We start from the raw sequence: 27,452 nt of genomic DNA on the forward strand, positions 1-27,452 counted from the left end.
TAGGTTAGATGGAGTATTGAGCTGGTGATTTATTACAGATATACAGCATTATGCAGTGATACTTTGTCAATGTTCTAAGTAAATTGACTTACTTACCATAACCCTGCCATATGCAGCCAGGTAATTGGGTTGAATATGTTCTCTCTCACCTCAAACATACAGCAAAATATCCAGTTACAAAAAAGTAGAAAATCATTAACAAAGAGATCAAAGGACCCAATCAGCACCAATTGCAATTTTAGGCAAAAAATAGTGTTTGCAAAAGAGCCAACGTTGTATAATTTCCCATAACTGAGTTTGAACACAAATCATGTTTACAATGGCTCATGGCAGGAAATATTACGTGTAGCGGCTTAGAGCGCACACACCAGAGAAGGCCTCGTAGAAGCAGGCCAAAGATGCTGGCGGCAAAAATCAACATGTTGTTTTTTCAAAGCAAAGCTACAAAGCACAAGAAACATCACAGGAATTCTTGTATGGATTATACGAGGAAAGTATCTATAATTAAAGCTCCCATTCGAGGCACTTACAGTGTCGGAATTTGAGCATAGCCTTATAGTAATAAAGTTTAGTATTTAATTCATTTCCTATAAGATAAAAAAAGCAAAAAAACTGTTTTTGGGTCATTTACTTCCATCTGCAGTCAAGTTTTGTCAAAATCTGCAGATGCAGGTGCAGAGTTGTCTTGTGGGGGGATTTTCCGTGGATTTCATTGCTGCAAACCAGTTTTATAAGAACATACGCTCATAGACTCATTTACACGGGTGATGCGTTCTTATGTCGGCCGCATGGTGGCCGAAAATCACATCAATGAATAATAGCCAAGATCGAGTCCCAAGATTAATTAGCATTTTCTCGTCCACTCGCATGGGCGTATCGTGGGAAAATACACTGCAGCATTCCGTTGACTGCAGAAATCCTCATAATGACTTCTAATGCTTAAATAGAGCCAGCTGTCTTTGTTTCCAAGTGCCGGACACAGGTAAATAAACTCCCCTTTACTCTGCTCCCATAGGAGTCTGTGGGAGCTTCTAGAGTTTTCCGGCAAAAGATAGGTCAAGACTAGAGATGAGCGAACCTACTCGGCCACGCCCCTTTTTTGCCCGAGCGCCGCGATTTTCGAGTACTTCCGTACTCGGGCAAAAAGATTCGGGGGGCGCCGTGGGCGAGTGGGGGGTTGCAGCGGGGAGTGGGTGGGAGAGGGAGAGAGAGAGGGCTCCCCCCTGTTCCCCGCTGCTACCCCCCACTCCGCCACGCCTCCCCCCACCCCCCGGCGCCCCCCGAATCTTTTTACCCGAGTACGGAAGTACTTAAAAATCGCAGTGCTTGATCGAGTAATTACTCGAAACGAGTAGGTTCGCTCATCTCTAGTCAAGACCTATCTTTTGACACAGCGTAAAGAATCGGCAACTAAAAGTGCCTGTCGATTTGTCGTTTTGATGGTGCGATTTTTTTTCTGAACCTGAAAATTGACCATGTGAATGAATGCATTAGAATCTAATGCTGCACATGGTTGTGATTTTCAGCCATCGTTTTATCATGGCAAAGTAGGTGCGTAAAAACACTTGTGTGAATGAGGCCATAGTCTGTATTTAGAAAACCAATGAGTGGACACTAACTTGTCACACAATCATCTAACAGCTTATGTGTGTATCATCAACATTGTAATCTAGTTGCATTCAAAAAAGTTTTGATTTACCATTGTAAATCAAGTTTGAACTGGCTGCCACTACCAGTTTCTCTTCCAGCACTTTTGCAATCCACTGCCTGTTGTTAGGCATTTGGCTTTTCTAGTAACAGGGACAGGGGGACACTGCTAATCACTACATGCAGCAGAGGGGTGAGCATTCAGATGTTGCATTGAAACTCATTGGAGCTGGGCTATGCCAAGCAGCATAGGAAGTGTGTGAGAGGAAATTACGGCCAGTGCAGTACTAGAAAAATCTAGGCTTAGGAGATGCTCTCTACCTGTAAGATCAAATTTAGTAAAAATTACAGAAGAAGACCATACCTACTGATGCAAAAGGAACAAGGGCCGGTCAAAAAAGCAGCCTGCAGAAAAAGCAAATTGTTATATGGGGAGGGAAGATATTATTTGAGCACTGATGGCAATATTATATATATATAGAAAGGGTTACCGTAATCTTGGGAAGCCCTTTCAAATGTTTGATAAGGGGTCCTGTAGTTTGCAGTTTTGCCCCTATTTCCCAATATAGCTTTGTTAGACACTTTGAGGGCTTTTGACAGTTGTCTCTGGTCAGACAGTTTCCTAACATGAATTCAAGAAACATATTGTACAGATCTTCTTCTTCTCTCATCATCATAGATTACTGTATCGGCTTTAAGCGTGCCAATGTAATGCCTTTGTCATTTGATTTTCCTATTTTCAGAAGTTGTCATTTCTTGCATTCTGCATTTACAGATTTGATTTAAACATATTACACATCTGATAAAACAATAATATAACGCCTATGTCTTGCAGAACCATCATGAACTGTGGACTGAGGAGCATACAGCCACGGGCCTTTTCCAAGAATCCACATTTGCACTACATGTAAGTTGATGCATTTATTTTCTCTCTTTCAGTTATTTGGCTTGTCTGTGCTATTCTTATTTTTGATTCTTACTTAATGGCAGATGCTATATAATTACATTTATGGTCATTAACACTTACCATATGTAGGGGTAGGGGATCTGATAATGCCTTTTCTCATACATCAGAGTGTGTTAGCTATTTAACAAAAAAAACCTTAAAAGCTTTTTTCCATATATGTATATTTCATTTCATGTGAGAAACCATTTCCTGTGGTCATTGAGGGAATTGGATCTTCTCTGCTGCTTCCCTTAAATTCCAGTTGATCTACACTACTAAATGTCTTTATTTTTAATTTCCGCTCATGAAGTTTTCCAGTTTTGTCACCTGAATAAGTGATCAAAGCTCCAATGATTATCTCATCATCTCAAGGCGCCAAACAGACCATTTACCTATTCCAATACACATAAAAATTTCATTAACTTTTTTAGTTCTTTTTTTTCCCACGAATGATCACTCAGAGTTGAAATAAAAGTAGAAAAATAAAATGTATTCTTCCACTACCTGCTGAGATAATGAAGGATTTATGTCACTTCAGAGTATAGTTTCCATTCTGGCTATATTAACTTGCAATGAAAATCTAACTGTATGAAACACCCCTATGTTTACCAATATAATGGGATATGATAGATAGATAGATAGACAGATAGATAGATAGATAGATAGATAGATAGATATGAGATAGATAGATATGAGATAGATAGATAGATAGATAGATAGATAGATAGATAGATAGATAGATAGATAGATAGATAGATAGATAGATAGATATGGGAGAGATAGATAGATTTACTGTAGCACTCAAGCTGTTTCCCTTTAAGGCCTTGTTCACATGAGCGTCGTTTTGCATGTGCGTATGTGCGTGCAAAACAGCGCTGCACAGATGTGCAAAAAAGGTGCGTGAACGAAGCTGCGTGCTCATTGCTGTCAATGGGCTGCAGGCAACCACTGCAGTGATTTTGCATCAAAGGGCTTTAAATATAAGCGTTTCCCTGAAAATCATCCCTAGCTTGTGTAAAAGAAAAAAAAATATATATATATATATATATATATATACTCACCTCTCCGTCATTGTCGGGGTTCGGTGCGTCTAGCCGCTTGGCTCGCTGTCACTGTAGCAGCAGCGTCATTGAAAGCAATGGAAGAACAGTGCATTCCTTTGCCACAGCTGTGGCAGAGGATTCTTTACTCCCTGCGGGGAGTGCCATCATCACTGAACACTGTGACAGTGCTGTCACTATTTTCAGTAATGAGGGGACTCTCTACGGGGAATATTTACGCATAGCACAAACCTATGGTGCACGCATGTACTATACTTGGCGGGTGCACGAATTTGCACGCCTGTAAAACTCGGACATGTGAACACACCATAGGAAAACAATGGTTCTAACAGACATGCGGTTTTGTAAGCACATACGTGCGCACAAATAAACACACATGTGAGCGAGGCCTTACTGCGATTGTGGAAAACTTGTACAGTTTCTTTAAACCCATTATAAAGGCTAATTCATGCCACCCTTTACTCAAGAAACCAAGCTTCTAGGATAGAATACTATATTTCTATATTTATTGCAAGCAACAAAATGCCTCATTTTAATGGATTGATATGAAATTAAATAGTAATACTTATCTCCGTGCTCACCTGCTGCTCCCCTGACACTACTCCCATCCACTCAACAATCCTCCCGTCGGCATTGCGGTTATTTAACCACTTAATGTAATCCAATGATAGTTAACACTGGATGTGCATGGGGTTAGTATGAAGCTGGCTTGGGAGGTGGTTCCCTTAAACAGTTGCATTGCAACAAGATCTTGGGGTGTTATTTGCTTCCCATGGCTTTGAGAATGTTACCAGGGCTGTCATGGAATTCCACTTATTAAGCCCTGCCTTAATATTTAATATACTGCAGTATAAAAGCATTGCAGTATATTGTGAAAGTGATCAAACAATCGCAAGTTCAAGTAACAAGTAGAAAAGAAAGAGGTAAAAATAAATTTGATGAAGTTTTTATTAGGTATATAATTAACCCAATAAAAACATTTACATAATTGCTAAATTCCTAAAAGTTTATCTATTAAAATACTGCAATATTTACCATGTCATGGCTACCACAGAATGGACACTACAAAAAGAAAACTTCACTAAAAATGTTGCAATTGCATTTTTTTTCACTTCATCTCACACATTTTTTACAGTTCTTCAATATATTATATAGTACCATTAAAAAAAAATACAGTTCATCCGGCAAAAACAAGCCATCTATGACTAAATCGAAAAATAAAAAAAGTTATGATTTTTGAAAGCAGGGATGAAAGTAGCAAATTTGAAAAAGCATGCAAATCTTGAGTCCTAAAAGCGTTAAGGAGTTCTCTGAATAAACAAACATGGGCAGAGGTGGAGGAGGTGGAATAATGAAAAAAATGGTAATACTCACCTCTCTGCTTACCTGCTGTTCCCCGCCATTACTCCAGTCCTTCCAGCTGGTATTTGCTTCTGTTGGCTGCAGCAGTGTTGTGGTTGTTTACTCATGCGTCAGTCAACATGAGGCCCAAAGCCGAGTACAGGCCTGGGCCATTCAAGCACTAGGCAACGTGACCTGTATACAAAACATCACTGTGGGCAGAAATTAAAAAGTGATATGTACCCCATAACGGTATCACTAAATCTATGCCCCCCCCAAAAAAAGAAAATGTTTTGAGTCTCAGAATATGGCTACAGAAAGCAATTTTTAAGGTTGTTTTTAGTAGTAAAACATAAAAAAAACTTCTGTATTTTTTAGATTATAAAATTGACCCCAGGTTTAGACCACAAAAAACAAGAAATAAATATTTTATACTAATTCAAACTTTCCTGTTTGTCCATGGAAGAGGAGGGTCAATGTCACTAACTTTGTTGGACTAAAGTACCACCTCCTTTCTTTGTATTCTGGAGTAGGTGTGAGAGGGGTACCAGGTAACAGTCCTCTCCTGTATGTGTAGACATAGCAGAATGTTTCTATGTGTAAATCCATATTAATATCGGTTTATGACTTAATTTGCTCCCATGCATCTGATTTTCAAAGAAATATGACATCAAAGATGTCACTTTGGTCTCTATTACCTGAGAGAGCATCGCCTTTTTCGAGTACCTGCTGGCTCATCCCTGAAGATTCGGGGTGGTCGGGGGTGGCGCGGGGCAGCGAGGGGGAGCAGGGAGGAGAGTGAGAAAAATCCCTCTCTCTCTCTCTCCTTCCTGATCCCCTCTGCAACCCCCCGCTCACCCCTGCCCCCCCCCCCCCCAATCTTCAGGGACGAGCCAGCAGGTACTCGAGAAAGGCGATGCTCTCTCGAGTAAATCGCCTTACCGAGTATGCTCGCTCATCTCTAATTAGGACATTTTACGGTGCCTTACAACTCCTCTTGTTTTTGAATCTTCCTCTATTAGGCTTCATTTACACATTGCAGTAGTAATGGGGCTGACCTAGAAACTTCAATACTCTGTGGTATACTATATAGCTTCAACACTTTTTTTTCTATTTAATTTACTACTATATAACATCTGGCTGGTGTGGCAAAATGCTGCTGTGGCCGGAAGCAAGGTGTTGAATGAGCCTTTACTTATCTCCATTTGTACCAAATCTAAAGTGAAACACTAATACAAAAAAGCCCCTTCCTGATGTATTTGGCTAGATTGCTGCATCCTTAAATGGAGACTTTGTTTTCCTTTAGCTTAATGTGTAATTTCTTCTAATCTAAGTGTTCCAAATTATGTTGTGCTTTGTATAGCCACACATTGATTTTTTCTAAAAAGTCTAAAGGCTGAACACTTAGAATTACAACGTAAAGCCTGTAAACATGTTCCCGTGAATAGGAACAGCCATTTAATTGAATTTGATATCAAATTTCAGAGGTTCATAAACTTTACTAGCAAAATAAAACTGATTTAATTTCTGTTTTCAAATTGTTGTTATTTAGGGCAGATGAAGCGGAGTTTAAGGCGATGCAGCATTTTGCAAGTTTTTAGGAAACTTATTACAAGACTGCATTTGGCTCCTGCGCCTAATACCAATGACATTAATGCACAGATGGCTCCTCTTTATTTTGCTCAGATTTGTATTGGTCCCATTGTGAAACTGGAAAAATTTCCTGTTTATCTGGAAAAGAAGATGAGGGGCTTTTACCCACAAGCGTTTTTTTTTAACGCTGCGATATCGTTGCGTTTTTTCAATGGGACTTTCTAATGTGAAAATCGCATCGCACAAAAATTGCAACTTTGTGCTTTTTCCCGATTTTTGTGTGATGCAATTTTTTAACAGCAGAAAGTCCCATTGAAAATAACGCAGCGATATCGCAGCATAAAAAAGGACGCTGCTGGGTAAAAGCCCTTATACTGAACTTCATTGCTTGGTTAACATGTCAGAGGCTCTTTAGGGGGAAAGGGACTTGTTATTTGTAAAGCACCAACTTATTTTGCAGCGCCTTCAGGCAATTTATTTACCTGAAGCTGGGTACTCATTTTACCAACCCCGGAAGGATGGAAGGCTGAGTCAACTTTGAACCAGCTACCTGAGCCAGTGAACTCACAACCTTCAGGTCATGAGCGAGAGCTTAGGACTGCATACTGCTGCCTTAACATTCTGCGCCACACAAGGCCCCTATCTTTATCAACCGAGTGGAATTTTATCTAAATTATTGAAGTGAAGAAAACATGCCCCGATCACATATTATCAATTTCTGCAACACATCTGCCGTATTCAGCAATTCCAGCAACCAGATCGGTTCTGATTCACAATTCCAGCAACCTGATTGGTTGTTTGGGTTGGCGGATTCAACCTGATTGGTTGTTAGCGCAAAACTGTAGCAGAAATTGATAATATGCGCCCCGATCAGCATTGGGGGGCTCTGAATGCCTCCCATCTTTCTGAAGGCTCTCAGGGCTGTCATATATTTCTGCTTAATAAGATGGGCCTATGGCCTGTCTTAATAGAATGCCTGCAGAAATACCACATACTGCAATACTTCAGTACATGATATAAGCAATCAAATGACCACAAGTTTAAGTCCTCTATGAGGACTAAAAAAATCAAAGAGGAAAAATAAGTGAAAGCATTCTTCTTTTTATTATTGTAAAACATAAAGGATGATAAAAGTAATAAACACCCTATCTCATATTTATAATAATAATAATAAAAAAAAACAATACAAACAAAACATATTTGGTATTTCCATCTCCATAAAAATCAATGCATTATTTATCTTGCACACTGACTGTCAAGTAACCAGCGAAAGAAAACAAATTTCAGTGCTCCAGGTATAAATGCTGAAAAATAATCAGGTATCAAGTAAGACACTTACTTCCAAGGAGGGTCTCAAACTAAGACTAGTATGGGCTCCGCCGAATCCAGGTTCGCCTAGAGTTAATTCAATCCAGATTCGAATCATCACCTTCAGATACCAGGTCCGTATATAGAAGTGTAGCCAAAGGTTTATTAAAAACAAATCCCAAAAATACAGATATAAAAGCCGAACAAACAAATTAAACACGTTTCCGAGGTCTCATATAATTGCCTCCCTTATCAAGCATGTAAAAGTGATAAGCAAATGACATGAATAAATAATATAAAGGTAGAATGGGTTACCTTGGTGTCATTATTCACCACCGTGCTTTTTTTGCTCACTTTGTCTCAAAGAAACAATTTAATAAAAAGCAATCAAATAGCTGTATGTTCTCCAAATTATATCAATCTAAATTACAGATTTCAATGCATCAGATCACACAGGCATATTAACACGGCGTAAAAGCGCCCGGATGGCAAATATAGCACGAGGGTGCTTTTACGCCGGGCAGCAAAGATAGTCCTGGAACGATCTTTATGCCCAGAATATGCCAATGACAGTGGCCGGAGAAGGGAGTTTAGCACTGTGACTGCTAAACTCCCTTCCCCTTCTCTCCTCCTCTCTCCTCCCCTCCAGCTATCTGTCCCTGTCCCACCCACTCCCATTGCAAACAGCCACAGGGAAGGAGAGAGGAGGTGAGTCGGCGAGAGGGAGGGAAGGGGTGGCAACGGCATTACGGCCTCGGTGTATATGCGCTGGGCCCATGCCGTCTGAACAGGAGCACAAACGTTAGGTTTGTGCGCCTGTTCACACGGTTTTACTGTGCCGCCGGGTAAAAACGCCTAAGCTTGTGGGAAAGAGCCCTTAAATAGTGCCTGCACTTTCATACTGATGCACTTGCTCTTCGGCAGTCGTTTTTGACTTCTTTAGCTGAAAATGGCCCCATGTAGCCTCGTATAGGACTTCAGTTGTCGGGAGGAGATGAAAACGGGTGACAGAGCATGAGCGCTCTAGCGTGAAAATGCAGGCACTCTATAAGGGGTTAAAGTTAGAATGCTGCCACAGATATTACTAAAACGTTGCATGCAAGGGATAGGCTAGGGAAGCAAATCAAAGCAGATAAAGGACAATGTAAAGCTTAATTAGAGTGTGGTTGCCATTCATACTGCGTGATCTGATCCAAACAGGTGTTTCTGATCATTTGGTATGAATTGGAATATGGGTAACTGCTCTCTAGTCCATTTCATCAGTTTCAAGCCATCATCCAGTACTATGGCAGCATACAGAACCAATTGTCACCATTTGTCTGGACAAGAATGGTTCCTTTATGCGTATTGTCTGTTGTATTTAAATGAAAGAGGTGCAATTTTGTGTCTACTGATGATCTCATCGCACTCTGCACAAAGCATCATTGGATTCATCAACACTTTGCACTCCCTATTAATGGATTGGAATGCAGCCTTGGTACTTTTCTCAAGTGATTGCCATGAGAACAGCAGAGTTGCACTTGTTTCTGCAAATTCCATGTATCTGAAGGACAGAATATTATTGTCTATAATGAGCAAAGCGCTGAAGAGTCACAATTATTGCTATTGAAATATTAAAAATAAATGGAAGCATAATATTTATTTCCAGATTGAGCACATCTTTACTCAGCCTTTCAAAAGTAGCCTCTTTAACTTTCAGCTGTAAAACTCTTTCATCCATCATATAATCATTGATAATTAAGTAACCGGAATTGCTAAATGTCAGATAAAGAGACAAGCTGTTGCAGTGCAGTTGATTACTTATACTTAACTAGAAAAGACACAGCATATTTTGGTGTTAAAGGGGTTTTCTGAGACTTTTACATTGGCTTAACCCTCTTAGGATAGGTCACAGTATTATTGTGGAAGGTCAAGTTCTGGCACATCTGCTGATCAGCTGTTCATGAGTCATTGTACATAAGACACAGCACTGTACATTGCATAGTGGCCGCGTCTTGTATTGCAGCTGAATCACATTCACTTGAATGGAACTGAGCTGCAGAAAGTCCATGTGACTGATGAAGATAATGTCACAGATTGAGTGCTTGGCCCTCTTCAAGCACCTAGTCAGTTGGGGGTGCCAGTGGTTAGGCTTCCACCAATCTGATATTAATGATCTATCCTAAGAATAGGTCATTCAGGAAAACACCTATGCAATACATATCTTTTACTGTTTGTTTTGTCTTCCCACATTCCTACAGATGCAGCAATTATTAAAGGGGAATATTTACGATTGATGATGTATCCTTGGGATAATTAATTAATAGTTAATCAGTGGTGCTTTGTCAGGATCCCTAATAATCAGCTGATCCTCCTGCCCACTGTCAGTGCATCAGAGCCAGACATCTGAATTTGTGATCAAGGACAGAAGTTTAAAAGATAGCTTCACTCCCATTAAAATCAATGGGTGCCATGCCTTCTATTACATTTCTGGTTCTGATCACAATGAGTAGCTGACAGGTTAGCAGAAGGCAATGCTCCCATTAATTCCATTGGTAGTGAAGCTGTCTATTGCACTACTGGAACTGACCACCAATGTGGATGTCTGGCCCCACACTGACAGAGGGCTGTAGGATCAGCTGATTGGCAGGGATTCCAAGCAGCAAATAACTGCTGATTCACTATTGAAGACCTACCCTGAGGAGGAGGCTGGCCTCTCAGTAATGAACTGATGTTTTTATATGGGCTATGTGATGGTCCTTCTGCAAGCATTGCAGCATGATGACCTACTTTCCTCAGGGTCAGACCAAAGAGTCTCCACCAGCTGGTCCAGCCATCCAGAATACCTGAGGTTAGTGATGGATGGAGGGAACGTTGCGTAGAAACCTCCCCTGCCTCTGGTCCTATGTTATCACCCACTTCTTCCTCCTCTACAGTTCTCCCATAGGTGGAGAAAAGTGTTGGAGAAGATGCCTCCCTTTCTTGCCCAAAGCCACCCTTCCTGTAGTGTTGAGTAATGGAGAACTGGCCAGGTAGCTGGAAGATCGGTATCGCTTCCTGCACTCGTGACTTATCATTGTCCCCAAGGCCCTGTAGCATCTGCTTCAGCAGGAAGACAACAGGGGTGGTCATCACTACTGACCATTTTGCTAGCTACCACTTAGCTATTCTTGAATTGAATTCAATGCGCTGGACAGCGCTGCACTGCTCCGGCCTGTTTCGAATGAAACGCGGCTAGGAGCAGATTTTTTGGCTCCGGTCACGCGATTTGCAGATGCGCATCCGTCATGCGATCCGCAAATCGCGGGAAAAAACGCCCGTGTGACCGAGGCCTAAGTCATATAAATATTTGAGTAGTGCAAATATAGTGCATACAGAGTCCAAGAAGGAACCTGCAAGGTGTAAATGGAGTAATAAGCAACATATTGGTCAGATACTAAAAGCAATGATTTACGAAGTTACTTAACATTTTAGTTAGTTTTAACCCCTTATTGACGGCCTATACACCTTTTTACTGTCCTCATTAATGGACTTTAAACCTGCATATACATCTTTTTAAAGTGATGGATTGGATGGCTACTAACAGCCAGGCTCCTGTTCTAACCACCAGTAGTGGAGAAACATCAGATCCTGTCAGTTTAACCCCTTACATGCCACAACAAATAGCAAATAGTACAGCATGTAAGCAGATGATCAGGAAAGAGGGCTCCTTCTGTCGCCCATTAGCACTTACAGTTTTATTGCAAAGTACCAATGGGATCCCATGGGAGCCGGCAGCCTGACATAAGCAATGCAGTGTTTTATCCAAACAATCGAGCAGTCCCCTTGAGGCCTCGGTCAGAAGACCGTTTTTTGCCGCGATTTGCAGACCGCATAACGGACGACGGGGCCGACGATTTGCCGAAAAATCTGCAGCTAGCAGGCCCGATCAAAGGAGCGCTGTCCGCCCATTAAAATTCAATGGAGCCGGCAATACAACCGGCTCCATTGAAAGCAAGGGGCTGCCGGCGAGCCCAGGATGAATTTTCGGGAAGGGCTTAAACATATAAGCCCTTCCCTGAAAACCATCCAAAAATGTGTGAAAATAAAAAAAATATATATACTCACCTTGTCCCTGCAGCCGGAGTTCAGCCGCGGCCGGCAGTTCCCCTGAACTGCTCTGTGTAGTATTCAGCAGGCGGGGATTTTAAATCCCCGCCTGCTGAATGTGCTGCCTCTGATTGGTCACAGCCCTCACCAATCAGAGGCAGCTCTCACTCACCCATTCATGTGAGTGAGTGCTGCCTCTGATTGGCTGAGCGCAGGGACCAATCAGGGCAGCTCTCAGCTGTCATTCAATGGTCCTTGCGCTCAGCCAATCAGAGGCAGCACTCACTCACCCATTCATGAATTCATGAATGGGTGAGTAAGAGCTGCCTCTGATTGGTGAGGGCTGTGACCAATCAGAGGCAGCCCATTCAGCAGGCGGGGATTTTAGATCCCCGCCTGCTGAATACTACACAGAGCAGTTCAGGAGAACTGCCGGCCGCGGCTGAACTCCCTCTGCAGGGACAAGGTGAGTATAATTTTTTTTTTTTTTACACATTTTTGGAGAATGATCTTTATAATATATGTTCTCAATGGGGTCGGCGCTGCTGCCGCCGGCCCCATTGAGTGCACATATAGAACACAAGGAATCGCAAAACGCAGATAGGCGCGATCTGCGATTAGTCGTGTCCTATAATTTATCGCATATCTGCATAAAAAGCGGCCATGTGACCAATCCCATTGCGAAGCAATGGTTTTATATATGCGCAGATCGCATGTGCATCCTCAAATCGCGGCAAAAAGCAGTCGTCTGACCAAGGCCTGAGGGACCAAAAAACAGCGTCAAAAAAGTTCAATAAAGTTTAATTTAAAGAAAAAAATACAAATTATTCCTCATAAAAACCCTTTCTAAATAGGTAAAATGCCCACAAAAAAAAATTGAAAAGGCAGGACATAATTTGTATTACCACATCTGTAATGACCCAGACGTGGTGAACATTGTAAAAATAATTTTTTAAAGTAATGCCAGAATTGCTATTTTTCGTTTGTTTGCCTCCCCAAAAACGCAATGAAAAGCGATCCAAAAGTCACATGTACCTCAAAATGATAGCAATTAAATATACAAGTCTGCCTGCAAAAAAACAGGTTATGGGTCGTAGAATACGACAATATAAAATCAATTGTTTTCCCTTTAAAAAAGTGTTTTCATTGTGCATAAGTAGTAAAAAATAAAACTTATAGAAACTTGATATTAGAGTAACCACGATGATCCAAATCCAAAAAAGAAAGCTATCATGTTATTTTTATCAATTGGTGAACACTCTAAAAACAAAACCCCAAAACAATGGCAGAATTTCTGGCGTAAGTGCGGGGCTCCCCCCAAAAAGAGAAAAAGAATTAAATAAAAGTTATACAACACGTTATATGTACCCTAAAGTGGGGCCATTAAAAAAAAAAAACAATGCATTCCCAAAAAACAAGCCCTCATACAGCCGTGTCAACAAGTCATGGCTCTTGCAATGCAACAATGAAAATTGATTAGTCCGTAAGGCAAAAGATAGGTTGGTTACTAATGGGTTAAACAGCAAAATCCTTTTTTACAAGAGGAGTTTTCACTTAAATGACCTTGTGAATGCTTTCCTGTCAACTTGCTGATCTGTCTGCACTTTATAGCCAAGAACAGTAAAGTCATTGTGTGAAGACAACTTCTATGTATGGTATACTAGATATGGATAAAGTTTCCATTCCAGTCCTTGGAATTATGAACAATATATTGTGTGATTTATATGCTGTATTGTCCAAAAGTATTTAGTTCGTATTTTTGTCATGTAAAGCTAGTACTAGTGTTTGCATCATACATTAGATGTTATATAGAATGTATTATCTGACCAGTTAAATGGAAGTAAGAGTTATGATAAGTGTATCCTTATATGTTCCTTCCTACAGAGGCTTTTAAGCTGGTTATATAAATTGCAATTTAGTCAACTTTATCAAGGAGATCACATGGTACAAAGCCTTGGTCCAAAGTAAATCAAATATGTAGTATTCAAAGTTCCATTCAAATGAATAGAATTGTTAGGCAGTTGTGTAGTCACCTTTTATTCTTCGCCCTCATGGCTTCTTCACACGGGCGTATGCGCAACTACACTCGCCTCTATGGAGGTTTGCATGAATGAGGTAGAAAGCTTTTTTTTACCTTAAAAACTCCTCGCTATTCCACGCAAGTTTGAAAAAAAAAAATGGGAAGATAGGTCGTGCCCTATCTTTCTCGCCCGTAGTATTAACGGGCAAGAATCCCAATAGTAAAAACAAAACCATTGAACTCAATGGCTTTCTTTTGTCCCATTATGCGGTCGTAATTATCAAAAATCACGTCCATATATTTAAGCCCTCAATGACATCCACACAGAAATGGTTAAAGTGCAATTTCTGTGGTTTTTTTCACACATAGTTATCTATTAGTGATGAGCGAGCATACTCGCTAAGGGCAATTACTCGATTGAGCATTGCCCTTAGCGAGTACCTGCCCGCTCGGGAGCAAAGATTCGGCTGCCGGCGGCGGGCAGGGAGCTGCGGGGGAGAGTGGGGAGGAAAGGAGGGGAGATCTCTCTCTCCCTCTCTCCCCCTCGCTCCCCTTGCTGACTGCTGCAGCTCACCTGTCACCCGCCGCCGGCAGACGAACCTTTTCTCCCAAGTGGGGAGATACTCGCTAAGGACAATGCGCAATTGTCCTTAGCGAGTATGCTCACTCATCTGTATTATCTATGCATAAGTCATACACTGCTTGTTGAAGAAGGGAAGCAGGGCCTTATTATATAGCGGTGAAAATAGAGCAATTACCCTCAAGTCTCGATCACCATTTTTCTTCTTTCAATAGAAAGTGGAGAAGGCCCCACCTACTAAATAACTGGGGCCGCTACCCAATGTTTTACTCAAGGGCCTACACTAACATTAATTTATCCTTGAAGGGGAGTTAGTTTCTCCTTTTGGAGGTAACAATGATCAAGGCCGCAACTACAGATGGAATGTTTAAAGGGGTATTCTTATCTCGGTGTTTCATGGGCAAGATAAGAAAACCCAGCCTTCTGTTTCCGACCACTTGTTGGAAACAGCCAAGCACTTCAGCCCAAAACTATTTGCATTGCTCCAATCAAAGTGAATGAGAGTTATAAAATAATGCAGCACAATGAGATAGGCTGTTTCTGTAAACCTCTGAGTTATAAAGCAGTGTAATGAACTATACTACACTGTTACTGGAGTTCCCATTCACTTCAATGGAAGCTAAGGAAACAGTACTGAGCTAAAGAGTGCAGCTGTTTTTGTAGTTAACATATGGGTGGCCAGTAACTATAGCAGCGGTTCCCAGTCTTAGCTATGAAAAGCTGAGATACGAATACTCCTTTAAGTTAAACTGGAAGACATAGCCAGGCAGTAAGATGCAGAATATAGTTTTGTGGTCACACAGTTGCCTAGTAAACTAGACCATCTGTTCTCTCACCCGTATCTTCCGCTGTCACTCTTTAAGAGCCACACTGATAAAAAAAAAAATGTTTATTCATTATGTAACTAGCCCCCCAGTATATATGTCAGCTAGTATTACCTTAGTTAGTTATTTCTATTTGAAACTTCCTAGCCTCCTTCTCCTCAGGTGGTCATGTGATCTCATTCTGACAAGTTGAGACTTACTTGGGTTTATGTTCTCTCAAATTAGTCAGTTTTCCAGTCAGCACCTACCACACAAACCTTTTAGAGAAGAGCACAGAAAGTCTGATCAACTTTACTGATGATTATTAAAGGCTGCTGTCACACAGTTATAATAAAGGACATGATAATTCATCCTCCTGACTATACATTTAAGAACTGTAGCTTATTTAGATGCATATAGAAGGTAATGAAGATTACAGTGTCCTGTCAGCAGGCAGAGATGGTACTGGCTCTAGCTGCTCCTATGATGAGGTGCTGATGCATGATAAGATTGATAGCACAGAATAGTAAAAGAGAAAACAGTGAGAAAATGAAAAAAAAGAGGCTTTCCTTAAGGGGTTAAACTTGGGTAGGAGACATGACAGATTACCATTTGTGGTATCCTTTTGAAGACAAATGGGCAGCCCTATATTTCGTAGTAATAACCATTACAGAAGTGAAGTCTGGTATAACTTGCCTTGAATGAAGCTCCCAAGGTTATATGTTACAAACTCCTAAAAACGGCAACAGTGATAACTCTCCCCTATCCCCCATCTTGGAGCTTTGTAGAAATCTATATAAATTTGTAAACTCACTGTAGCCAACAGCATTTAGTTGTACAAGATATTGTGATCAATGTATCATTGTAAAAGTTCTTGCTGTAAAGTCTGTCACCCGAACATAGAAAATGACTTGTAATAAAAGCTAGTTCAGAAAGTAGAAAACCCCTGGGCACTCTCCTGCTTTGCTGTGTCTTCCCATTAGGGCTTAGTCACACGGGCGTTTATTGCCGCGATTTGCGCATGCGCATGCGTCCGGCGACTTTTTAAAACCATTGCTTTGCAATGGTATCGGACACATGAGCGCTTTTTATGCGCTCGTCCGATAAATTAGAGAACAGAAATCGCAGATCGCACCTATCTGCGATCTGCGATTCCTGTTCTCTTCTCTATATGCGCTCAACGGGGCCGGCGGCAGCAGCGCCGACCCCATTGAGAACATATAGAAGACAAATCATTCTTCTCTGCCACAGCTGGAACAGCTGTGGCAGAGAAGAACGATGTTTGCCCATTGAATTCAATGGAGCGGCAATACAGCCGCTCCATTGAAAGCAATGGGCTGCCGGCGTGCGCGGGGTTAATTGTCGGGAAGGGGTTAAATATATAACCCCTTACCTGCAATGCATCCTTAAATGTGAAAAAATAAAAAAAAAGGATGTTCTCACCTGCTCCCGGCAGCTGGAGATCCCGGCGGTCGGACTGCAGTGGGTGTGAAGGAGGTGTGACTCAGGCTTGCCCCTGATTGGCTCAGCCTGAGCCAATCAGAGGCTGAGCTCAGTCACACCCATTCATGAATTCATGAATGGGTGTGACTGAGACTTGCTTCTGATTGGCTCAGCGCTGAGCCAATCAGGGGCAAGCCTGAGTCACACCTCCTTCACACCCACTGCAGGCCGACCGCCGGGATCTCCAGCTGCCGGGAGCAGGTGAGTACATCCTTTTTTTTTATTTTTTCACATTTAAGGATGCATTGCAGGTAAGGGGTTATATATTTAACCCCTTCCCGACAATTAACCCCGCGCACGCCCGCAGCGCTTGCATTCAATGGAGCCGCTGTATTGCCGGCTCCATTGAATGCAATGCGCTGGACAGCTCCGGCCCGTTTCTAATGAAACGCGGCTAGGAGCAGATTTTCGGGCGATTTTTGGGCAGATTTTTCGGCGCCGGTCACGCGATTTGCGCATGCGCATCCGTCATGCGATGCGCAAATCGCGTGAAAAAACGCCCGTGTGACTAAGGCCTTAAGGCCTTAGGCCTTAGTCACACGGGCGTTTTTTCACGCGATTTGCGCATCGCATGACGGATGCGCATGCGCAAATCGCGTGACCGGCGCCGAAAAATCGGCCCAAAAATCGCCCGAAAATCTGCTCCTAGCCGCGTTTCATTAGAAACGGGCCGGAGCTGTCCAGCGCATTGCATTCAATGGAGCCGGCAATACAGCGGCTCCATTGAATGCAAGCGCTGCGGGCGTGCGCGGGGTTAATTGTCGGGAAGGGGTTAAATATATAACCCCTTACCTGCAATGCATCCTTAAATGTGAAAAAATAAAAAAAAAGGATGTACTCACCTGCTCCCGGCAGCTGGAGATCCCGGCGGTCGGCCTGCAGTGGGTGTGAAGGAGGTGTGACTCAGGCTTGCCCCTGATTGGCTCAGCGCTGAGCCAATCAGAAGCAAGTCTCAGTCACACCCATTCATGAATTCATGAATGGGTGTGACTGAGCTCAGCCTCTGATTGGCTCAGGCTGAGCCAATCAGGGGCAAGCCTGAGTCACACCTCCTTCACACCCACTGCAGTCCGACCGCCGGGATCTCCAGCTGCCGGGAGCAGGTGAGAACATCCTTTTTTTTTATTTTTTCACATTTAAGGATGCATTGCAGGTAAGGGGTTATATATTTAACCCCTTCCCGACAATTAACCCCGCGCACGCCGGCAGCCCATTGCTTTCAATGGAGCGGCTGTATTGCCGCTCCATTGAATTCAATGGGCAAACATCGTTCTTCTCTGCCACAGCTGTTCCAGCTGTGGCAGAGAAGAATGATTTGTCTTCTATATGTTCTCAATGGGGTCGGCGCTGCTGCCGCCGGCCCCGTTGAGCGCATATAGAGAAGAGAACAGGAATCGCAGATCGCAGATAGGTGCGATCTGCGATTTCTGTTCTCTAATTTATCGGACGAGCGCATAAAAAGCGCTCATGTGTCCGATACCATTGCAAAGCAATGGTTTTAAAAAGTCGCCGGACGCATGCGCATGCGCAAATCGCGGCAATAAACGCCCGTGTGACTAAGCCCTTAGTCACACGGGCGTTTTTTCACGCGATTTGCGCATCGCATGACGGATGCGCATGCGCAAATCGCGTGACCGGCGCCGAAAAATCGGCCCAAAAATCGCCCGAAAATCTGCTCCTAGCCGCGTTTCATTAGAAACGGGCCGGAGCTGTCCAGCGCATTGCATTCAATGGAGCCGGCAATACAGCGGCTCCATTGAATGCAAGCGCTGCGGGCGTGCGCGGGGTTAATTGTCGGGAAGGGGTTAAATATATAACCCCTTACCTGCAATGCATCCTTAAATGTGAAAAAATAAAAAAAAAGGATGTACTCACCTGCTCCCGGCAGCTGGAGATCCCGGCGGTCGGCCTGCAGTGGGTGTGAAGGAGGTGTGACTCAGGCTTGCCCCTGATTGGCTCAGCGCTGAGCCAATCAGAAGCAAGTCTCAGTCACACCCATTCATGAATTCATGAATGGGTGTGACTGAGCTCAGCCTCTGATTGGCTCAGGCTGAGCCAATCAGGGGCAAGCCTGAGTCACACCTCCTTCACACCCACTGCAGTCCGACCGCCGGGATCTCCAGCTGCCGGGAGCAGGTGAGAACATCCTTTTTTTTTATTTTTTCACATTTAAGGATGCATTGCAGGTAAGGGGTTATATATTTAACCCCTTCCCGACAATTAACCCCGCGCACGCCGGCAGCCCATTGCTTTCAATGGAGCGGCTGTATTGCCGCTCCATTGAATTCAATGGGCAAACATCGTTCTTCTCTGCCACAGCTGTTCCAGCTGTGGCAGAGAAGAATGATTTGTCTTCTATATGTTCTCAATGGGGTCGGCGCTGCTGCCGCCGGCCCCGTTGAGCGCATATAGAGAAGAGAACAGGAATCGCAGATCGCAGATAGGTGCGAGCTGCGATTTCTGTTCTCTAATTTATCGGACGAGCGCATAAAAAGCGCTCATGTGTCCGATACCATTGCAAAGCAATGGTTTTAAAAAGTCGCCGGACGCATGCGCATGCGCAAATCGCGGCAATAAACGCCCGTGTGACTAAGCCCTAAGGTGGTGACACAGATCTTAAAATGTTCTGTATAAAGTCACCTTTCTGAAGTTCGAACATTCTCTGCTAGCTTCAGTGGAAATGAATGACAAATAAATATCCTCAAATAGGCAGCAGATGATTTTTTTTCCCTAGAACTGAAGCTTTTAAAAGCAAAAAAAAAATAGGAGAAAAAGCTAATTTTTCATTCTACACCTCGCGTTGTCTCCCAGCAGGAGTGACGGGAAGTGCTTTGTGTCTCCATTTACAAACCCCCCATTGGTACCTGCTGGGATGTGCTGAATGTTTTTTTTTTTTATTTTATTTTAGTAGCTGCAAATAAAACCATTCATTTCCTTTAAGTGTATTTGAAAGCGGTCTCAGTTTCTAGAATTATTCTCTAGCATAATGGTTCCTATGAAACTCTCTCTTTGCAAGTTTAACCCGGACTGAACCTTTCAGTAACACAAGTTGCATGTTTTTCAGGCAATGTGTCTCATTTTTTATCCTGTTGGTTTTTATGATTTTCTAATGTGGACTGGAAAAAAATGATGTCATCATAGCTTATATTATGTTTCATGCTATAGAAAACACATTGACGTCTCAGGGTTGCCGGTTAACGTCTTCAGGCTTCCTGCCTAGTACAAGGTTATATGACATTGGGAAGTGAAATATATAATTGGTCCTCGGTGTCACTAGAACCAAGCATTGCACTGCATCGCATAAGTGAAGTTTGCAATTGTATCATTGATACTTGCCCTAACACAGCAAATGTATCAAATCGTAGTAGAGTGCCATAGGCAATGGTGACGGCTAATGGTTAATATGGTTCGTATACCATTATTGATATAAGCTTGGTAAAAGTATGCCCTACTAGCAGATAAGGCTATTACATTGAGAAGGGGGAGGTAGTCCCTATTTAGGATCCCCTTTATTAGCTAGAACAGAGAATTGCTCTGTATGGGTCCTTTTACATGGGCTAACAGTGGGGTGTTTAACCCAATAGTCTCCCCAAAGATTATCGCTCCTGTATTGTCCCACAGGAGCAATAATCTTTCAATGAATGGAGGCTGAGCATGCCAGAGACCGCTTCCGGTTGCCCTCTTCCATTCATGGTGAATAGGCAGTCATTCATAGATGAACGACTGCCTGTTTATATGGCTGATCGTCATTTGATTTCTATGCCTGCAGAAACTGAATAATGAATGATAAGTGAAGAAAATGTAATTTGTTGTTTGTTCGAGTGATTATTGTTCAGTTTCACACAATGCTGCAAGAATCTGAATGATAATCATTCACTATAAGAGGGCCCTAAGAGCAACTCCCATTCTGGCAGACCATTCTGGCAGACCATGACAATCAGTGCATTACATTGACAGGCATACATTTGAATGGTCAACTTGTAGTGTTAAGGCCCTCTTACACGAGCTGAGAATCTCATGATTCTCATCTGGCCGACGGAACGAACTGGTGGTGTCATCACCAGCTCGCTCACGCTTGGGCAGCCCATTTAAAGAATCGTGCAGATTATTTTTATGCCAGCCGAAACTGAACGACCAATGAGAAGCGAGTGATTCTCCTTAGTTGCCTCGTGTTTAGGTTGAACAATTATCATTGATTATCATTCATTTTAATGGCTATCTGAATGATAATCGTTCCATATAAACAAGACTTTACATCTCTCCTACAACGGCCACTGCAGGGGAATTGTCTGGCCAGACAAGGCTTCTCCCACCAGCAAAAATTCCACATCTGTCGGTCTTAAAGAGGCCAGACTTGAGTCAATCAGCTGATTGGCATGCTTGCTTCCAGCTAAATGTGACAACCCCTTTAAGCAATTTCTTATTAAAATATTTAAAGAGGATGAGCCAGGAACGCACCCCTGTTCATTTACCCTATTAGATTATAATAATAATAATAATCTTCATTTGTATAGCACCAACTTATTCTGCAGCTCTTTCAAGCACGGGAGAACACAGACAAATACAACAGATTACATGTGGTATACAATCAGTATGAAACAAAGGGGTGGGGGTGATACAGGAGGTATGGGGGGAAAGGGGGAGGTAAGGCATGGGGGAACACAAGCAGTACGGGAATTACATGTGGAAATCAGTTATTAGGAAGCAAACAGGGTGGGGGCAGTAAGCAGGCACAGGGGTATAAGTCATATGCGATAGTCAGGGTGGAAGGTGTGGGGAGCCGTGGGAAGGGGCAGGGGGACTAGGTCAGGGGATTTGATATGCCTCCCTGAAGAGGTGCTTTCTTAGGGCACATCTGAAATTTTGTGAATCAGGGATTGTCCGGATGCCTTGGGGTAAAGCGTTCCAGAGGATGGGTGCTGCTCTGGTGAAGTCCTGGAGGCGCGAATGGGTGGTTAGTATTAGAGGGGTATTTAGTCTGAGTGTCTTAGCGGATCGGAGTGTGTGGATATGTCATCTATATGTCATTGAGAGTACTTCAGTAACATTGTAGATGCAAGCAAGCTGTAGCCATAACAACTGACCGGCAATGACTTTTTGTCTATGTAATACATAGCGAGATCATACGTCTGTGCTCTCCTAGGCGATGTCTCTTAATAATCCTTCTTAGTCTATTTCCTGATGATGCAACGTTCTCTCTTCTTGTTTTCGTAAAAGGGAAATTTCCATGCATGTCACGGAGCATCACGCCTCTGCCCTGTGCTGTTGCCATAAGCAGAGGTGTCATAGCATCTTAATCAATGAGCAAGTAACTTATATTGTAGATGGCACATGTCTATTACACATCTCTTCCCTGGAGCTATTTATCAGTCAGGAGGAAAGGCACATGCAACACTCCCAGTCCGATCATTAGACGGAAAAGCGCAGTTGAAAGGAAGAAAGCGAATGTGACTGATATTTTTGGTGCGTGCTGTCGTAGCTCTTCACAACTTCCTGCATGCCTCAGTGGAGCTCAGTCACGAACGGTGGATAATATGTCAGATGCTATTATCTGACAAACAAGACAAATAGAAGAAAGATACAAACTGACACTTTCAATTATTGTCCAGTGGCACTTTAGAAACAGCATCTGAGTATATGAATTGCTATTGTATACCTTTTATTTTCCCTCCTGTGTATTGGATAAATACCTGCTCAACAGTTGCTTTTGGGATGAACAATGGAATCTCGCTATTATTGTGTAAGCTGTCACCAAAAATAATTTGTATATTTTGCAAGATTGTAAAAGAAACAAGGAGAGAGCTAAGAAAGGCACTCCAACTCAAAAGGAGACTTTTGTAGAGTAAGATGATTGGAAGGCTTTAGAAGGATGTATTCATACTGACGTTAAGGGCTTAATTGCTAATGGATCCATTTTGACCAGTTGAAATAAAAGAGTTTACTTTAGGATATACAGGGGGTGGACAAAAATATGGAAACACCATATGAAATGCATGCCTCAAGTTACTTTCTCTGATAAAAAAAAAACTTTTAAAGGAGAGTATACATTGTAACGAAACACAATTTAAGGTCCCTTTACACAGAACAATTGTTGAGCATGTAAGCGCCCGACAGTGGTTCCACCGACTATCACTTCTGTGCTTACACAAGAGTACTAGTCATTCAAGTGAATGGTGGTGCAGCAGACCAGGATCATTCGGGCTCATCCACCTCCATTCACAGTATACAGGAGTTGCTCAAATATTGAGCGGCTCCTGTTTGCACAGCCTGACAGTCACTTGGTTTTTAGCTTTTCTAAAACACAAGTAACTATGATAGGTAAACAAATTTTTCACTCAGTGCTCTGTCAGCTGCCACATGTACACGGGGCAAAAAATGTGACCATGCAAATCTTTGGTTTCCAATGGGTTCACTCAGATGAATGATTTTTTGGCCGTGTAAAAAAAATGCGCCTGAAAAAATAGGACATATGCTTGAAAAGATATGTTTGCCCTATCGTTTGCCGAAATACGCAGGAAACTCCCATGGACTTCTATGGAAACAGGAAAAAAGGGAGGGGGAGGGAGTTACCCTGTGTACAACACTGGGAAAAGAACACAGCTTGCCCTAATTAAGCATTAATTGACATTCGGAGCATTTTATAGCGATCAACGGTTTCCTTGCTTCAGCTTATTTTTTAACAATGACGCAGCAGCGCCCCATGTGAATGGCATGAAATATGCGAATAAAGATCGCGACTCGATCTGGTCAAATATTCATTTGAGCGAAAAAACGCTGTGTGTTGCCAACAAAAAAACACATGCAGTCATGTGAAGGAAGCCTTAATGTGGCCACCTAGTGGGTCTGGTGCTAATTACAATCTACTAGAGATGAGCGAGCACCCAAATGCTCGGGTCCGCGTAATTCGAGTCGAGCTTTTCGTAAAATTTGAGAGCTCTACTCGAGTAACGAAGCGCATTGGCTACAATGGGAGACTCGAGCATTTTTGTATGTGGGACGCCGGGTCCCGAGCTTTTTTTTTTTTGCTGCGTTGCGTCCGGGAGGGGCCAAAACAGGCACATCACAGCAGGGAGGAGCCAAAAACTGGGGCGGGGTCGAACACGGCGTGATACTCGTTCGAGTAACGAGCACCATCGAGTACGCTAATACTCGAACAAGCATCAAGCTCAAAACAGTACGTTCGCTCAACTCTACAATCTAGTGATTTGCCAACCTATAGCAAGATTGTATTGACTTTGTAGCATGACAGATTTGGAGTCCTTAACAAATTTGTAGAAAGATGATATTGGTAAAGTTACATTATGGAAATTCAGTCCTCTTGCTAATAAATGGCTGTAGTTATTTATATGACAGTAACTATACATTACTCTGTAATTTCTCCCATGCAATGCAGGGGCGCATAGAACTGAATTGTGCAGCTTTTGTTTGTTCAAGTTATTCTGAAGGTAAAGAATGACTATTGTTCACATTATCTCAGCTGAACCATCTCAGCTCACCAGGTCATTGAGGTCCCAGCTCTCATCCTTCATTGATAATTAGATGACATCACTTGGGAAAACAATGTCTTGAGATTTTCTAGATAAGAAAGACAAAACTGTCAGTCATTCTGCAAATGACCTTGAAATATCATAGCCCTGAACATTTTATGGCTAAGAGCACAAGTGAGCCATAAACAGTACAATGAAGACATTCTTCTGACATAAAAAGGAATTTTGAAGAATGAAGGATCATCTCAATTCAACTAGATTTTGGTTCATTCCAATAGGAGCCTCTACTGTTTGAAGAAGAGTTCTCTTTTGGCCATCACTTTACAGTTTAGATGTATGTATAATATCAAGTAACTTTGGAGATGCTTTACATGTTACACTCATATTGGTATTCAAAACTCAATTCCATGACTTCCTACATTAAATCCATCGGCTCTTTCAGGATACATTGTTACAACTCATAACTCTTTAACTTGAATGAAATTGAGCTGCAATATCAGACACAGCCCTTAGACCACAATGGCACTGATTTTGGGGGAAAAAATACCTATTTTTTCTAATCTCGCTCAAACATTTTAACAATGCATCTCCCATAATGCAACACAGCACAACATTCTCAGTAAAAGGCTGTTGGGAAATGTATATAGATTTGAGGGTTAATAATAATTTAAAGGGAGTCCGTGAGGTTAATAAATACAAGTTATACCAAATCTTTTCCTACAAAACTATGTATCAATCTGCTCAGCTCCTCCTACTCTATATTACGCTTTTTGCACTTTGGACAAAATGTTCAATCTGACAGGTTCCCTTTGACTTGTTAAGGACTAAGCACCTAAATGTATGGCACAGGATTACAACTCCAGCCCCTGCAATCTAGCAGGACCAGGTTAAGTGCTTGGCTGTCAGAAACAGCCGGGGACCCAATGGAAAAGACCAATGCGGTTTTTAACTACTTTTCTCTTTTCTTTTACAGTCTACATAGCTCTCAATGTGTGCTATGTATATAATAGAGAAAGTGGTAGTGCCATTTCTTCCATGGGACCTGGCGATCATGTGATCACTAATGATTCCCAACATGCCAGAGCTACGGGGTATCAGCTTAGCTCTCACAGTTGTTTTCCCCTGTAACGGCAGCTCTTATGGATGCCACAGTTACAGTGACATACTTTAAATTAAGCAAAAAAAAAAAAAAGATCTTGTGAATGTCCTCAGAGGTCTTACATGACATCATGGGAATCTTACATGTTAAAAAAAATTGTTACAAAAATAAGGAGAAAAACATTACAGAATAAGATATAAATATATATAAAAAAAGAAAACAGCCCACCCCAATGCTACCCTAAACTGTCACCATATCTGACCTATTATCTGAGACTATACAACTTGCATATCAAAACGTTCAAAAATAAAAAGTGAACATATTCATCTACTTTATTTTAGCGTAAATATCATAAGGAAAGACTAGAAGCAATGGGATGAAACTGAAAGGGAGGAGACACAAATTAGATATTAGAAAGACATTTCTGACAGTGAGGATGATCAATGAGTGGAACAGGTTACCACAGGAGGTGGTGAGTTCTCCTTCAATGGAAGTGTTAAACAAAGGCTGGACAAATATCTGTCTGGGATGATTTAGTAAATCCTGCACTGAGCAAGGAGTTGGACCTGATGACCCTGGAGGTCCCTTCTAACTCTACCATTCTATGATTTAGAAAATACAGAACTCTGAATTTAGAAAATGTTTCCTTTCTTTTTTACTCTTTAAGGCCTTGGTCAGACGAGCATTTCTTCCGCGCACGAATAGACGCGCAAAAAGATTGCCCCTCACGTGTGGGAAAAAATTGTGTGACCGGGTGAATTCCAGCTATTTGAATTAGCTCGTTCACACGATGGGAGCTGCGTGATGTGTGTTTTCAAGCTCCCATAGGAGTCTATGGAAAGCACGCTGCAAAGATAGATCAGGTTCTATCTTAGCATGCACCACAGACTTTTAGATGCGAGTTGCACTAACATGTCCTATCTTTGGCAGGTGCAAGTATTTTGGTTCTCATAGACTCAATCTTTTTTACGTAACTATTTGTCCAAGGAAATAACGTTCATCTGACTGAGGTCTAATAGTTATTACCTTAAAAAAGGCAAAGATTTCAGTGAAAAAAATGTAAAAAAATCATGTCATATGTAAGGGGAAATAAAAGAAAGGCTATAACACCACCATATATATAAAAGCACTAAAAACTGTCTGGTCCTTTAGGACCAAAACATTCTGTTCTTGAAAGGGGTAAATAAATCACGTTTATAACTAAAGGAAAGTAAATACTTTTTTTGTTGTGTTACTTTTATAATATGTTGATCTAAGAGACATCATGTTCCCTTGTAGATAAGTACATACCATAGCTGGATATCCGTGCTTCACAGCAGGGGATGGCTGGCCATTTTATTGTTTTTCCTGTAAAGCATATAGACTTATATTTTACCACCAGCCCTTGCAGTAAATGTGCTTGATTTGGGTAATCTACAGAAAAGCTTTCGCATCAGCATGTGTCACCCACAAGCCTAGACTGGCATTGTTACAGTATATCACAGTCTGAAGCATGCGCATCCATAGGGCCCTATAACCACACTGGCCACAGTGCACTTATAATAGCACAGTATGCAAAACTCCTTGTAGTGAAAGTCCCAGAGCCCTCAATTAGCGCCAGTTACAGACAATCCATTGCAAACCACAAAGTGCTACTTAACAAAAAACAAGTCCAAATAGCTCCTCATTATGAATTCTGGAAGGACTCTACAATGAAAAATCCTGAATTGCTCTCGGAAGACTTCAATATCAGCCATTACATCAACCTTGACTTTGAACTAAGGACGTATTCCATCTTCAAATGTTATGTGGCTAAACTACATCTCCCATGAAGCTTTGCTACGTGAAGTCTCCATTGCAAAGACAAGCAGCATCTTAGACATGAGGAGTTTACTAGCTACAATCAGACTTCTGCCAGACTGGGAAAATGTCACATCTGAAGTCATTTCTATTTCTGTCAGTTTTTAATGTTCTTCTCCCTTTACAAGTCTCTGGACCCCGGCTGTGCAATCACAAT

The 27,452-nt window shown here is 42.0% G+C and overlaps 1 protein-coding gene across 1 annotated transcript in view; it reads left to right on the top strand.

The window, feature by feature from the left end:
* The window catches only part of NTRK3 (neurotrophic receptor tyrosine kinase 3), a 650,206-nt gene that overhangs the window by 224,064 nt on the left and 398,690 nt on the right, over positions 1-27,452 (top strand). The window contains exon 4 of the mRNA XM_066592818.1: positions 2,483-2,554. Coding sequence (XP_066448915.1) covers positions 2,483-2,554 — 72 coding nt within the window. The remainder of the gene's footprint in view (positions 1-2,482; positions 2,555-27,452) is intronic.

Source organism: Eleutherodactylus coqui, chromosome 2, assembly GCF_035609145.1.
Source record: "Eleutherodactylus coqui strain aEleCoq1 chromosome 2, aEleCoq1.hap1, whole genome shotgun sequence".
NCBI lineage: Eukaryota > Metazoa > Chordata > Amphibia > Anura > Eleutherodactylidae > Eleutherodactylus > Eleutherodactylus coqui.